The sequence below is a fragment of the Lepus europaeus genome, chromosome Y, assembly GCF_033115175.1.
Source record: "Lepus europaeus isolate LE1 chromosome Y, mLepTim1.pri, whole genome shotgun sequence".
Classification (NCBI taxonomy): domain Eukaryota; kingdom Metazoa; phylum Chordata; class Mammalia; order Lagomorpha; family Leporidae; genus Lepus; species Lepus europaeus.
Genome location: NC_084851.1, coordinates 20,829,601 through 20,846,215, shown reverse-complemented (window position 1 = coordinate 20,846,215; position 16,615 = coordinate 20,829,601). Strand labels below are relative to the sequence as shown.

General features: G+C 40.7%; 1 protein-coding gene across 1 annotated transcript in view; it reads right to left on the bottom strand.

The window, feature by feature from the left end:
- The window catches only part of LOC133754142 (nuclear receptor corepressor 1-like), a 34,116-nt gene extending 18,354 nt beyond the window's left edge, over window positions 1–15,762 (bottom strand). The window contains 1 exon segment of the mRNA XM_062184697.1: window positions 15,745–15,762. Within this exon segment, the coding sequence (XP_062040681.1) occupies window positions 15,745–15,762 (18 nt within the window).
- Window positions 15,763–16,615: the final 853 nt, after the last annotated feature.

Below are 16,615 nucleotides of genomic sequence, written 5' to 3'. Positions count from 1 at the left end.
AGATTGCTTTGGCTATTTGAGGTCTTCTGTGTCTCCATATGAATTTCAGCATAATTTTTTCCATATCTGAGAAGAAGGTCTTTGGTATTTTGATTGGTATTGCATTGAACGTATAAATTGCTTTTTGGAGAATGGACATTTTGATGATATTGATTCTTCCAATCCATGAGCATGGAAGATTCCTCCATTTTTTGGTATCCTCTTCTATTTCTTTCGTTAAGGTTTTGTAATTTTCATTGTAGAGATCTTTAATGACCGTGGTTAAGTTTATTCCAAGGTTTTGATTGTTTTTGTAGCTATTGAAAATGGGATTGAATTTCGAAGTTCTTTCTCAGCCATGGCATTGTCTCTGTATACAAAGGCTGTTGATTTTTGTGCATTGATTTTATATCCTGCTACTTTGCCAAACTCTTCAATGAGTTCCAGTAGTCTCTTAGTTGAGTTCTTTCAGCCCACTAAATAAAGAATCATATCGTCTGCAAAGAGGGATAGTTTGAGTTCTTCCTTCCCAATTTGTATCCCTTTAATTTCTTTTTCTTGCCCAATAGCTCTGGCTAAGTCTTCCAGAACTATATTGAAGAGCAGCGGTGAGAGTGAGCATCCCTGTCTGGTACCAGATCTCAGTGGAAATGCTTCCGACTTTTCCCGGTTCAATAGGATACTGTTGGCCGTAGTTTTTCATAAATTGCTTTGATTGTATTGAGGAATGTTCCTTCCATACCCAGTTGCTTAGGGTTTTCATCATGAAAGGGTGTTGTATTTTATCAAATGCTTTCTCTGCATCTATTGAGAGAATCATATGGTTTTTCTTCTGCAGTCTGTTAATGTGGTGTATCACGTTGGTTGTTTGCGAACATTGAACCATCCCTGCATACAGGGATAAATCCCACTTGGTCTGGGTGGATGATCTTTCTAATGTGATGTTGCATTCTATTGGCCAGAATTTTATTGAGGATTTTTGCATCTATGTTCATCAGGGATATTGGTATGTAATTCTCTTTCAATGCTGCATCTTTTTCCAGCTTAGGAATTAAGGTGATGCTGGCTTAATAGAAAGAGATTGGGAGGATTCCCTCTTTTTTGATTGCCCTGAATAGTTTGAGGAGAATTGGGGTTAGTTCTTCTTTAAATGTCTGGTAGAATTCAGCTGTGAATCCATCTGGTCCTGGGCTTTTCTGTATTGGGAAGGCCTTTATTACTGTTTCAATTTCTGTGTCAGTTATGCATTTGTTTAGGTTTTCTATGTCTTCCTGGTTCAATCTTGTAGGTTGTATGTGTCCAGGAATCTACCCATTTCTGATAGATTTCCCTGTTTGCTGGCATACAAGTCCTTGTATTAATTTCTGATGATTGTTTTTATTTCTGTGTTGTCTGTTGTTACATTTCCTTTTTCATCTCTAATTGTATTGATTTGGGTCTTTCCTTTTTTTAGTTAGTTGGGCCAATGGGTGGTCAACTTTTTTTATTTTTTCAAAAAACCAGCTCCTTGTTTGGCTGATTTTTTGTAATTTTTTTTTTATTCAATCCTGTTGATTTCTTCTCTGATTTTAATTATTTCTCTTCTGCTACTGGGTTTGGGTTTGGTTTGCTGCAGATTTTCTAGATGCGTGAGATGAGTTGAAAGTTCATCTATTTGGTGCCTTTCCAATTCCTTGATGTAGGCACCTATTGATATAAATTTTCCTCTTAACACTGCTTTTGCTGTATCCCATAGGTTTTGGTATGATGTGCTGTTATCCTCACTTACTTCCAGAAAATTTTTGATTTCTCTTTTAATTTCTTCTGTGACCCACTGTTCATTCAGGAGCATGTTGTTCAGTCTCCATGTGTTTGTACGTTCTCTAGGGATTCCTAAGTTGCTAATTTCCAACTTCATTCCTTTGTGGTCCGAGAAGCTGTATGGTATGATTCTAATTCTTTTGAATTTGCTGAGACTTGCTTTATGGCCTAGCATGTGGTCAATCCTAGAGAAGGTTCCATGTACTGCTGAGAAGAATGTAAAGTCTTTCTGTGTAGGATAAAAAGTTCTATATATATCTGTTAGGTCCATTTGAACTATAGTGTAATTTAAATCTACTGTCTCCTTGTTGGTCTTCTGTCCTGTTGATCTGTCTATCTCTGAGAGTGGAGTTTTGAAGTCCCCCAGTACTATTGTATTGGGGTCTAAGACTCCCTTTAATTCCCATAACAAGTCTTTTAAATAAACCAGTGCCCTGTAATTAGGTGCATATACATTGATAATTGTTATAACTTCCTGTTGAATGGATCCCTTAATCATTAAATAGTGCCCCTCTTTGTCTCTCCTAATAGGTTTTGTGGTAAAATTTACGTTATCTGATATTAAGATGGCTACTCCCGCTCTTTTTTCATTTCTGTTGGCATGGTATATCTTTTTCCAGCCTTTCACTTTCAGTCTGTATGCATCTTTGTTAGAAAGATGTGTTTCTTGTAAGCAGCAGATAGATGGGTTTTGTTCTTTAACCCAATCAGCCAATCAGTGTCTTTTAAAAGGATTGTTCAGGCCTTTAACATTTAATGTGACTATTGATAAGTAGTAACTTTACCCTATCTTTTTGGGTTTCCTGTGATCTTTTGCTGTGAGGTTTCCTTCCTTTACCTTCTTTCACATTGGTGACTGCGTTTCTGTGTTTCTGCATGTATCACATCTTTAAACATCTTTTGCAGGGCTGGACGAGTGGCAACAAATTCTTTCAATTTCTGTTTTCTGTGAAAGGTCTTTCTTTCACCTACATTCACAAATGAGAGCTTTGCAGGATATAATATTCTGGGCAGTCAGTACCTGGGCTATATCTCGCCATTCCCTCCTTGCTTGTAAGGTTTCTGATGAGAAGTCAGCTGTGAGTCTAATTGGGGATCCTCTGAGAGTAATCTGACGTTTCTCTCTTGCACATTTTAAGATCTTTTCTTTATGTTTCACTGTGGTGAGTTTAATTACAATATGTCATGGTGAGGATCTCTTTTGGTCAGGTTTATTAGGGGTTCTATGAGCTTCCTGTACTAAGATGTCTCTGTCCTCCAAACCTGGGACGTTTTCTGTTAGTATCTCACTAAAAAGGCCTTCTAATCCATTCTCCCTCTCCATGCCTTCAGGAACTCCTAGGACCTGAATGTTCGGTTTTTAATAGTATTCTGTAGGTTCCTGACTATTTTTTAGATTTCTAATTTTTTCTTCTTTTCTTTGGTTTGCCTGTTTCCTTTCCTGTTCTCTGTCTTCTAATTCCGATATTCTCTCTTCTGCTTCACCCATTCTGTTTTTAAGGCTCTCTAATGTGTTTGTTATTTGATCTGTTGAATTCTTCATTTCATTATGGTTTCTCATTACTATCGCTGTTTCTTGTTCTACTAGTTGTTTCATTTCATTTTGATTCCTCCTTAATATTTCATGTTTGCAAGAGATTTTCTATCTTGTCCATTAAGGATTTCTGTAGTTCAAGTATTTGTTTTTGAGAGCTTCTTAATGATCTTATCAATTTTTTGAGATCTGCTTCTTGCATTTCTTCTATCTCATCATCTTCATAATCTTGAGTTGTGGTGTCTTTTTCATTTCGGGGCATTATAGTGTCTTCCTTGCTCTTGTTGCCTTGGTTTCTACATTTGTTTGGCATCTTGGAGGTGTTGGCAAAGAGCTCTGATTCTTCAGTGTTGCCTAGGCTAAGGAGGTTGTTTTACTTATGTAAAGTAAGTGGTCCCTGCTCTTTGTCTTTCTGGGGTTTGTAAGGAGAGTGCAGAGAGAGGCTAGTGTCCCAGCTGGTTCCCCCCTCTTTTTTTCTTCCAGTCAGCCTGGTGTAGCTCCCCCTCCCCACTGCGTGAGCTCCGACCAAGGTGTAACCTTCATGGTCAATGTCTCTGGATACATTTGCTTCCAGTGCCGGTGCTCAAATTCTGTGGATGGGCCGTGTCCATGGCGCGCCTCCCTGCAGGTCGGGTCAGGTCAGGTCCGCGGGGTGTGGTGCAGCTGGGCGCTGCTAGGTGCAGCTCAGCATGGCTCCATGTGGCTCAGCATGGCTCAGCACAGCGTGGTAGTGGGCCACCTTACTCTCCCAGTAGGTCCTCCGTGTCACTTCCACTAGATCCAGAAAAGTTTCCTCTGCAGTTTTTTCCTCTGAGACTCTTCTTCAGGGTACAGTAACTCCATCCTTGTTTAAATTTCTTTTCCCAAACTGTTGTGTATGCCCTCACTCTTCCAACATCTTGGCTCCGCCCCCAATTCTCTTTATATACAGAAGATCAGTTTAGTATATATTAAGTAAAGATTTCAACAGTTTGCACCCACACAGAAACATAAGGTGTAAAATACTATTTGAGTACGAGTTATAGCATTAAATCACAATGTACAGCACATTAAAGACAGAGATCCTACATCATATTTTTTATTTTTATTTATTTTTTTAATTTTTTTTTTTGGACAGGCAGAGTGGACAGTGAGAGAGAGAGAGACAGAGAGAAAGGTCTTCCTTTTTTGCCGTTGGTTCACCCTCCAATAGCCGCCGTGGTAGGCACGCTGCAGCCGGCGCACTGCGCTGATCCGATGGCAGGAGCCTGGTGCTTCTGCTGGTCTCCCATGGGGTGCAGGGCCCAAGCACTTGGGCCATCCTCCACTGCACTCCCTGGCCACAGCAGAGAGCTGGCCTGGAAGAGGGGCAACCGAGACAGGATCGGTGCCCCAACCGGGACTAGAACCTGGTGTGCCAGCGCCGCAAGGTGGAGGATTAGCCTAGTGAGCTGCGGTGCCGGCCTCCTACATCATACTTTTTAAAAATTGATTAATTTTCTATGCAATTTCCAATTTAAAACCAAGGTTTTTTTTTTCATTTTCAATTATCTTTATATACAGAAGGTCGATTCAGTATATACTAAGTAAAGATTTCATCAGTTTGCACCCACACAGAAACACAAAGTGTAAAAATACCGTTTCAGTACCAGTTATAGCATTACTTCACACTGGACAACACATTAAGGACAGATCCCACATGAGAAGTAAGTTCACAGTGACTCCTGTTGTTGATTTAACAATTTGACACTCTTGTTTATGGCATCAGTAATCTCCCTAGATTCTAGTCATGAGTTGCCAAGGCTATGGAAGCCTTTAGTGTTCACCAGCTTTGATCTTATTCTGCCAGGGTCATAGTCAAAGTGGAAGTTCTCTTCTCCCTTCAGAGAAAGGTACCTCCATCTTTGATGGCCCCATTCTTTCCACTGGGATCTCACTTGCAGAGTCTTTCATTTAGGTCTTTTTTTTTTCCAGAGTGTCTTAGCTTTCCGTAACTAAAATACTCTCATGGACTCTTGAGCCAGATCCGAATGCTTTAAGGGCTGATTCTGAGACCAGAATGCTATTTAGGACATCTGCTATTCTATGGGTCTGCTGTGTCTCCCACTTCCCATGTTGGAACATTCTCTCCCTTTTTGATTCGATCAGTTAGTATTAGCAGACACTAGTTTTGTTTGTGTGATCCTTTTGACTCTTAGACCTATCAGTGTGATCAATTGTGAACTGAAGATGATCACTTGGACTAGTGAGATGACATTGGTACATGCCACCTTGATGGGATTGCATTGGAATCCCCTGGCACATTTCTAACTCCACCATTTGGGGCAAGTCTGATTGAGCATGTCCCAAATTGTACATCTCCTCCCTCTCTTTTTCCCAGTCTTATATTTAACAGGGATCATTTTTCAATTAAAATTTAAACACCTAATAATAATTGTGTGTTAATTACAGAGTTCAACCACCAGTACTAGAACAAAAAAATACTACAATGGATAAAGTATTACATTGTACATCAACAGTCAGGACAAGAGCTGATCAAGTCACTGTGTCTCATAGTGTCCATTTCACTCCAACAGGTTTCCCCTTTTGTGCTCAGTTAGTTGCCACCGATCAGGGAAAACAAATGATATTTGTCTCTTTGGGACTGGCTTAATTCACTCAGCATGATGCTTTCCAGATTGCTCCATCTTGATGCAAATGACCGGATTTCATTGTTTTTGTCTGCTGTATAGTATTCTATAGAGTACATGTCCTATAATTCCTTTATCCAGTCTACTGTTGATGGGTATTTGGGTTGGTTCCAGGTCTTAGCTATTGTGAATTGAGCTGCAATAAACATTAATGTGCAGACGGCTTTTTTGTTTGCCAATTTAATTTCCTTTGGGTACATTTCAAGGAGCGGGATGGCTGGGGTGTATGGTAGGGTTATTATGTATTGGTAGATTTCTGAATGTGGGCCATTCTAACCGGAGTGAGGTGAAACCTCATTGTGGTTTTGATTTGCATTTCCCTGATTGCTAGTGATCTTGAACATTTTTTCCATGTGTCTGTTGGCCATTTGGATTTCCTCTTTAGAAAAATGTCTATTGAGGTCCTTGGCCCATCTCTTAAGTGGGTTGTTTGTTTTGATGTTGTGGAGTTTCTTGATTTCTTTGTAGAGTCTGTTTTAGTACTAGTTATAGCATTACTTCACATTGGACAACACATTAAGGACAGATCCCACATGAGAAGTAAGTACACAGTGACTCCTGTTGTTGACTTACCAATTTGACACTCTTGTTTATAGCATCAGTAATCACCTAGGCTCTAGTCATGAGTTGTCAAGGCTATGGAAGCCTTCTGAGTTTGCCGACTTCAATGTTATTCCAACAGGGTCATACTCAAAGTGGAAGTTCTCTTCTCCCTTCAGAGAAAGGTACCTCCTTCTTTGATGGCCCCGTTCTTTCCACTGGGATCTCACTCGCAGAGATCTTTCATTTTGCAATGTGAGACTCAGAGTCATGATAAGCAAGGTAATGAGGTGCAATGAGGCAGTGCTCCATCAAAATGGATGGACATCTCTTCAGATGAATCTGAGAGGGAATGCCCAGTCATTCAGAGTTGGCTAAGCAAGATAAGAAAATTTAATGAAGAGAATACACTTGACAGTTCAGGTGGGCATCTTAGCAAAGATCTAAGATCAGTTTGCAGATTAGGGCTTATATGGGTATGAGGTCCAATTTATCTTACCTTTTCTCCCCTCCCCTTGTCATGGACAAAATGTTTCCTGAGTGTGAAATAGTAGAATGTCCTCCCAAGGTTTACTTAATGTTATCAGGGCAGCCTGTAGTTGCCAAACATAGATTTTCCTGGGGTGTTTTCTCATAAATGGAATGGAACCCCACCTATGAAGTTATGGGCATTAGTTTGTATAAATATGGGGCTGCTTCTGAGGCCTACCTCTGACAATGCTACGTTCAGAAGAATGCAGATGCATCCCCAGCTGTTAATTGGCACCAGCAGAGAGGTCATAGGAAGTCTGGATTTCCATGGAGCCTCATGGGCTTGGAAAGAGGAAAGAAAGATGGGTGTGCAAGGGAAATTGGTACAAGATCCAAAATGATGGCACAAATGAGTGTGTTGTGAGGACCCTTCCCAGTCATGCTGCTGCGGATCAAAGTGATGTGGGTACTGCCTGAGTTGCAATGTGACACAAACTCTGGTCCCTGACTGGTGTGAGGGGCCCACAAACAGATGGTTGGAGAGGGCTCTGTGTTTGTGTCTCCCCCAGCTGTACGAGGCCAGGCTGATGGCTGGACTCATCAGAGGAAGGAAGTCCTAGACACCAGGTACCCAATGCCCCATGAACCTTAACTGAGCTGAGGTCATTTATTTTTAGCAACAGTAATGAAGACTTTTCAAGACATGAGGGGAGGGGTGAAAATATACACATATCACTTATGCTTCATGTTTTCAGCTGGTGTTTATTTTTAAAAAATGGCATTGGATTCAATAATTTCTAACTTTGAGAATGGCTGGACACCAATGGGTCTTGAGTAATTAGTGAACTTCAATGCAAATTGTGGGCCTGAGGGGTCAGTGCTCACATGGAAAGGCATGGAGAAGGAGGATGGGGAGGCAAGTGGATTGCAAGCAGGCTGTGACTCCACAGGGACTCCATCAGCTAGTCTGGCCCATTTCACAGGTGGAGAAATTAAGTCTGATCATGTTGTTGGCTTGTCTAATCGGGCCTTGGGACTCCTTGGCTCTACTTGATCTCTGCCTTCATAGGAGCCTGGGCACCCAACAGATAGCCATGAATTCCTGAGTATGAACCCTGAGAAGAAGGATGCTGAGGACCATTTCCAGATTACTCAGCACTGTCCAGTTTAGGGTTACAACAGACACTTTCTGCTCCCAGGAGGCATGGTGGGGGCTACCGGGTTGACAGTCAATGGCAGGGTGATGCCTGCACATGGTGTACTGTGCTCTCACATTTGGCATTGACGTTCAAACCTTTAAGTGACATTCCATTGCTCTTGCAGAGAATTTCCAATCCTTCACAGAGCCCAGAAACTCTCCACCTCCTGATCACCCTGGCTTGTCACTACATATTTATCAGAGGCTTCCAGACACTGCACCTAACCCTGCCTGTCTCACACCCAACACCAAGACCACCACAGCCTCATATAAGCTCAGGTTAGCCCTCGGACTTTCTAGTCCAGAGTTGTCCCCTGCAGGTTTCTACTGTTCCTTCTCTGCAGGTGGCTGCACTGCTCATTTTGCATAAATGAAGTGAACAGTAGCCTTCAATGTTGGAGGGGGGCCCAGAAGATTAGAAATGCCATCTGATTTTCTGCTGTAGCCCCGGGCCATCTTTTCTCCTTAAAAGAAGAGTATAAGATACTTTGTAAATGTTAACCATCTTTCCTGTCTGTGATAAAAAATTCCTACTGATGGATACTGCTGGTGTGGCTTTGTATGTGAGAAAAATAGTACCTGGATGTGAAAAGTGTTTTTTTAAACTTTTATTTAATAAATATAAATTTCTAAAGTACAGCTTTTGGATTACAGTGGCTTTCCCCCCCATAACTTCCCTCCCACCTGCAACCCTCCCATCTCCCACTCCCTCTCCCATTCCATTCACATCAAGATTCATTTTCAATTATCTTTATATACAGATCAATTTAGTATATATTTAGTAAAGTTTTCAACATTTTGCACCCACACAGAAACACAAAGTGTAAATTACTGTTTGAGTACTAGTTATAGCATTAATTCACATTGTACAATACATTAAGGACAGAGATCCTGCACAGTGACTTCTATTGTTGACTTAACAATTGATACTCTTATTTATTGTGTCAGTTATCACCCTAGGCTCTTGTCATGAGTTGCCAAGGCTATGGAAGCATTTTGAGTTCACCAACTCTGATCTTATTTAGACAAGTTCATAGTCAAAATCAAAGTTCTCTCCTCCCTTCAGAGAAAGGTACCTCTTTCTTTGATGGCCCATTCATTCCACTGAGATCTCAATTGCAGAGATCTTTCATTTAGGTTTTTTTTTTTTAACCAGAGCATCTTAGCTTTCCATGCCTAAAATACTCTCATGGGCTCTTCAGCCAGATCCAAATGGCTTAAGGGCTGGTTCTGAGGCTAGAGTGCTCTTTAGGACATCCACCATTCTATGAGTCCTGCTGTGTATCCTGCTTCCCATGTTGGATCATTCTCTCCCTTTTTTATTCTATCAGTTAGTATTAGCAGATACTAGTCTTGTTTGTGTGATCCCTTTGACTCTTAGACCTATCAGTATGATGAATTGTGAACCGAAACTGATCACTTTGACTAGCAAGATGGCATTGGTACATATCACCTTGATGGGATTGTATTGGAACCCCCTGGCACGTTTCTAACTCTACTGTTTGGGGCAAGCCTGATTGAGCTTGTCCCAAACTGTACATCTCCTCCCTCTCTTATTCCCACTCTTATGTGAAAGGTGTTTTATAAATTTGAGAAATAAAACAATGAGTGCTTGTTTCACATTAAAATTAAGTCAGAACTCAGATCCTTCCAAAATGTTTTTCTTCATTAAAAAACATCCCTTTCTAGAAATTGATTTGGGAAAATTGGCTTAATTTTTTGTGTAACTGAAATCAGAAAATGTTTCTTGAGTATCTTTTTATGAGAAAACATAAAATTGATTAAATAAGCAGCAAAATAACATTCCTTTTACTATGCAATTTCTCTTAATATGAAGTGTTATTTTGTTTTTCCTCAATTTGAACAAATAAAATAATGTTGCCCACATGCAGCACATGCTTTTGTATGAAGAAGTCAGCCATGAATATGTCTTTAAGATTTTGGAACCTTGAACTGCTGTCACTTTGGAATTCTAAAGTGTCCCTAAATCCACTGCTTCCCAGATATATTAGCAAAGAGCTGTCTCAGAAGCACAGTAGATAGTACTTGAACTGGCACTCTTATAGGGGATGTCCGAGTCCCAAGTGCTGCACCACAGTATCTGTCCTGCCTATAATTTTATAAAAGAAACATGTAAATAGGAATGTCACAATAATAATGTGTATTCTAGCAAAAATGCCACTTCATTTATTTTTTGGGGTTACATTAAATCTTTGGTAGATTTTTCTGAGAGTCTACTTATTTTTTAAATATTAGTCTTGGGATTGGTATGTATGACACAACTGGTTTTGAAATATTTCAGATCTTCTTTGGTTTCCCTTTTCCTTTCATCTTAAACCATTGTAGCCATGAGTATTTGAAGCAATAGCTTTGCTTTATTGTAGTACAATCTCACAGGTCTGCACTTTATATCCCCACACTCTTTGACTACCCCTTTCCACTACATGGTCTTATTAATGCTGAGGAAGGTATTCCTGAGGTCAGAAGTATATAGCAATGAGAATCTTATGAATCTTTCTAGGTACTTAAAAGCCAATTAGGTTACTGAATGGAATCTTGTTCAGAAGTTGTCCTCAAAAATTTGTTTTTTTAAGGGATATTAACTTCATTGCAAGATGGCAGAATAGTGACAGGGAGGTCTGCCCTATCTAGGCAGACAGGAGAAAAAAAGTGGAGAAAATACACTCTCAGGGGGAAATTTGCAGGGCAAACCTCAGTGGGAGGTCCTACAAAAGCAGTGGAAATGGCCTGGACCTGAGTGGAAGGCACAGCAGCAAGCATGAACACAACAAAGTACCCAGAGCCTGCTATGTTGAGCAATGTGAGGTCAGACTGCATGGGCCTGCACAATTGTTAATACAGATGGAAGGAGAAACTAGTGGATTGCAGTGTCTTTGTATCAGAGTGGGAACCTTCATGGGAGTGGGCAACTGTTCACCTTGAGGGGAGGAATAAAAAAGTGATGCATCTGTCTCCCCTTCTTTCCCCTCAATACCAGTGCCCTATGGCTAATTGTGGGAAGGCTGGTACCATTTTGGATATAATCAGGTAGCAGCTGCTCCAGCTCTTACGTGCATACCTAACTAGAACTGTTAGCAGGGGCAACCATTGCAATTCGTGTAAATTTGTGGTGACTGTCTCCACCTTGTCATCAGGTAAACACAAGCTCCTCCATGCCCAACCTGCAATAGGTGGAGTGGATAATCCATCGCAATCAAAGGGAAATGCTACCTGTGGGAGCACTTATACACACCCAGCACAACCATGAAAGGAGTAGGGTTGTGACTTGCAGGTATTGTGCATGCATGTAATCCAGGGATTTTACCATAGGGAAAAATTCATGTCCCTCACTGACTTTCATTCTGGCTGAGGAGCTCCATCTGCCAGCACTGAGCACATGCATAGTGGCTCTAGGAACTCCTGTCATTCTGTGGGCAGGACAGGCTATCAGGACACAGTAGGAGCCCTGGATGCTGAAACTGTGAAAACACTGTATCTTCATGAGAAGGGACAAGTTGTAGACTGGGTCTGGGCAAGTTCTGGATACAGAGCCACACCCTCAGATCTCTTTGTTTTCCAGGGCAGCTCACTTTTGCAGGAAACATGCTCACAGAAAGGACTATAAAGATCATTTGTGTGGTTCATATGGCAGAACAGATGACTGTAAAAGACACTGTGGACAAACACCTGGGCATTGCTCCGCTTGGAGAGGTGAGAGGGTGATCATACCCAATGATGTGACCACCCTCCCTGCATTTCTGTTAAGAAGAGAGCTACCAGGTCCAACTTGATTGTTACTCTGGATACTCACCCCACCAAGGAGTACTGACCAGGACTCCCTGGCCACACCCATCACACACCTCTTGGTATTCAAGGAAAGTACAGACAATCCACTAAGCCACATAGGCATAGCTCAAAGATACAAGCCATCAGAAGAAAGAAAAACAATTAACTCCACAAAAGCCTGAAAATAAATGCAGAAATTCAAGAAACAAGAATAAGAAACCATGGCTCTCTAAAAGAACACAACAATTTTTCAATATTAGAATGTGAAGATGAAGAGATGGATGTAATGAGGGAAACAGAATTCAAAAATACAGTCATAAGATTACTTAAAAGCAATCAGAAGCAAATCCATGAACTAAAGAAAACTATACATGACATTAATAAGATTTTTAACTATGAAATCAAGATTTTAAAAAGAAATCAAAATGAAATATTAGAAAAGAATAATTCAGTAGATCAAATGAAAAATGTGGTAGAAAGACTTAACAACAGACTTGGAGAAGCAAAAGAAATAATATCAAAGCTAGAAGACAAATCTTTGGAAATAATTCAGTCATACCAAATAAATGAAATTAAAAATCTTAGAAACACTTGGCCGGTGCCGTGGCTCAACAGGCTAATCCTCCACCTTGCGGCACCGGCACACCCGGGTTCTAGTCCCGGTCGGGGCACCGATCCTGTCCCGGTTGCCCCTCTTCCAGGCCAGCTCTCTGCTGTGGCCAGGGAGTGCAGTGGAGGATGGCCCAAGTGTTTGGGCTCTGCACCCCAGGGGAGACCAGGATAAGCACCTGGCTCCTGCCATCGGAACAGCGCGGTGCGCCGGCCACAGCGCGCTACCGCGGCGGCCATTAGAGGGTGAACCAACGGCAAAGGAAGACCTTTCTCTCTCTCTCTCTCTCTCTCACTGTCCACTCTGCCTGTCAAAAAAAAAAATCTTAGAAACACTGTTGGAGATGTATGGGATACTATCAAACAATCCAATATATATGAATTAGGAGTTCTTGAACATGTGTAAAGAGAGAATTTACTAGAAGGCCTATTTAGTAAAATACAGAAAACATCCCAAATTTGGAAAAAGGCATATTGAAGTACAGGAAGCATACAAAACTCCTAGCAGACAGGACCAGAAAAGATCTTCACTACAATACATTATAGTCAAACTCTCTATAATAAATCATAAAGAAAATATCCAAAATGTGCATGAGAGAAATACCAGATTACTTTCAGTGGATCTCCAACTAGTCACAGATAAATTCTCATCAGAAACCCTACATGCTAGTGGTGAATGGTGAGATTTAGCCCACATCCTAAGAGAAAAAGCTGTCAACCTAGAATATTGTAACCTGAAAAGCTCTCATTTATGAATGAAGGTGAAATAAAGACTTTCCATAAAAAACAGATTTTGAAAGAATTTTTTGCCACTCATCAAGTGGCAAAACACAAGGAGGTGCAACACAAAATCACAGAAAAATAGCCATAACTATGAAAGAATGAGAAGTCAGATAATCCCCCAAGTAGAATTAAAAAAAATAATTCCAAAGTAAACAACAGGAATATTTATGGAAAAATGCCAGGGTCATTACTTATCAATATTCACTGTGAATATAAATGGCCTCAACTCTCCATTTATAAGACTGGCTGAATGGATAAAAAACAAGACTCATGTTTGTACTGTCTACAAAAAACACATCTCACCAACAGATACATGCAGACGGAAATTCAAAGGATTGAAATAGTTATTCCATGGTAACAGAGACCAAAAAAAAAAAAAAAAGAGCCAGTGTTTCCATCCTAATATCAGATAAAATGGAAGTTAACATAAAAACTATTAAAAGAGACCAAGAATGGCACAATTCAACAAGAAGATTTCACTATAATAGATATATATGCAACCAATTACAGGGCTCCTGAATATACAAAAGAAATGTTAACTGATCTAATTGTAGACATAGAATATAATACAATATTAAAGGGGACTTCAACACCACACTTTTACCACTGAATAGATCAATCAAACAGAAAATCAACAATGAAATGAAAGAGCTAATTAAAACTGTAGACCACATGGACCTGAATGATATCTACAGAACTTTCACCCCACAGTTGCAGAATACACATGCTTCTCATCAGTGCACAACACTTTCTCAAGCATAAACCATGTATTTAGCCATAAATCAAGCCTCAGTAAATTAAAAAAGGATCAAAATCATGCCATACATCTCCTTTGAACTCAATGGATTGAAACTGGAAATCAACAACTAAGGAATCTCTGAAACATTTGCAAGCACAAAGAGACTGAACATGTTCCACATGTTCCTGAATGAACAGTAGATCATATAGGACATCAAAACAGAAATCAAATAATTTCTAGAAATGAATGAAGATGACAATATATCATATCAAAATTTATGGAATACAGCAAAAGCAGTATTAAGAGGGAAGTTTATAGTGATATGTGCCTACATCACAAAATTGGAAAGTCAGCAAATAAATGAATTATCAATGTATCTCAAGGGCTTATAAAAGCAAGAGCAAACCAAAGAGCACATTAATAGGAGAAAAGAAATAATTAAAATTAGAGAGTAAATAAACAAAATTGAAACAAAAAGCAATACAAAGTATCAGTGAAATGAAGACCTGTTTTTTGAAATAGTAAAGAAAATTGGTATGCCATTGGCCTGACTAACCAAAAAAATAAGAAGACTAATATCAGGAAAATTGTAGATGGAAAAGGAAATGTAACAACATATATCACTGAAATATAAAGAATCATGGACTATTTTAAAATTTGGATTATTTGAAAGAAGTTAAACATCTTTTGATTTGATTATTGTTTATACCCCTTTCCTACTGGATTGAGACTTTTAACATTTTATGTGTTGATCTCTTTAGTTGTTAACATCATTAAACCTTTGACAACAATATAAATTACAATGTTACCCCAAAAACATAATGAAATATTGTTAGAAATAAAGAAAAAACAAAAGTAAGCTTGTGATGGAATAAAAATTCTTAATTTTAAATATAAAAAACCCAAAAGTCTCAAAAGAAAACCAAGTCATAAATGACATTTTTATGTCAACAAAGACCTCTAAAGAAAGTATTCTGAAGTTTCATTTCTCAAAATAAAAATTCAATTCCCTAAAATTGCAGTTGCAGCAGATTAAGCTACTGATTGAGATGCTGACATTCCCTATGAGCTCGGGTTCTCCTGGCTGCTCCTCTTTTGATCCAGCTCTCTGCTAATCCATCTAGGAAAGGAGAAGAAGATGGTCCAAGTGCCTCTGCCATCCATGTGGGAGACCAAATGCAGTTCTTGGATTCTGGGTTTGGCTCAGGGCATTGGGGCCAATACAGGAATGAAACAGCAAATAGAAGATCTCTGTGTGTGTGCGCGCGTGTGCGCACGTGTGTTGTCTGCTCCTATGTCTTCCCATTCCTGACTGATGGTCTTAAAGTTATCCCAGGAAACACCACATCACAGGACTCTGCCCCACATGAGGCAATCAGATCATAGGCTGTGGATCATGACTGCTGTGTGAGTATTGAGCACATACTTGACTGAGGGTAGAGGGGTCTGCCTGTGAACTCTGAGACTAGAGGGAGTGGTGGTCTTTCTCCTACACTCCCACCCCACAAGAAATGAGCTGGGATATGGCATTCTTCCTTGGCAAAGGCAGCTTTGGGATCCTGTGAGCTCTTCCTCAGGGATGGCAAGTACATCTGGCCTTTCAGTGTATGAGGCAACACCACGGTGGCCAGCTCACCTTGTCCTTCATGGTCATGCTTGCCTGGCCATCAGAAATGTAGCAGGGATGCAGCTGGGGCAACTTGTGCAGACTCTACCATCAGCAGTGACCCAGTGTCCTGTGAAGGACCTCTGTGTAGGTAGGCATAGGAGGGTGCTGGCTCAATGCATCACACCGTTGCAATCATGCATGTCACTTCTCTGATCCTCAGTCTCCTCTTCTGGCTCACAAAGGATAACCCTTGCCCTAGGAATGAATGGGACTGCAGGAGGTGGGAACTCACTGAGGACAGGATGGAGAGTGGCACCTGAAACCTCAACCCATGACTCCTATGGAAAGCCATTCATCTTCTTGTTGCCGTGCCTTCCAGGAAATCTAGGAATGCTGAACTGCTTCCTATGGGATCAGAGGACCCTTGTTCCAGTTTAGACTGTGACTCAGGACACCTGCCTTGTACCTATCCATGGGACCAACAGCATCAAGCAGAAGAGCTAGCCCTGTACCTTGTAGCGTGACCGGCAGATACCAGGCCCAGCAAGCTGCCTGTGCAGCTAAGCAGGATTCCCTGAGTGGGTTCAATGCCAGATCCCAGAGATTTGCTGCACAATATCAGAGCTGCAAGTGATCCCCTGCTGTGTTCAGTCTCTGCACCTGTAGTGGAATGAGAAGGCCATGAGAAGGTGGCCACTGGCAAGCGAGCATCAGTTAGTCAGGAATGGATTTGAAACCCATCTGGCTTTGGAAACTGCCTGGCAACAGGCTGTGATTGGATGGCTCTGGAAACTGCCTGGCAACAGGCTGTGATTGGATGGATTTGAAACTGCCTGGTGACAGGCTGTGATTGGATGGATTTGAAACTGCCTGGTGACAGGCTGTGATTGGATGGCTG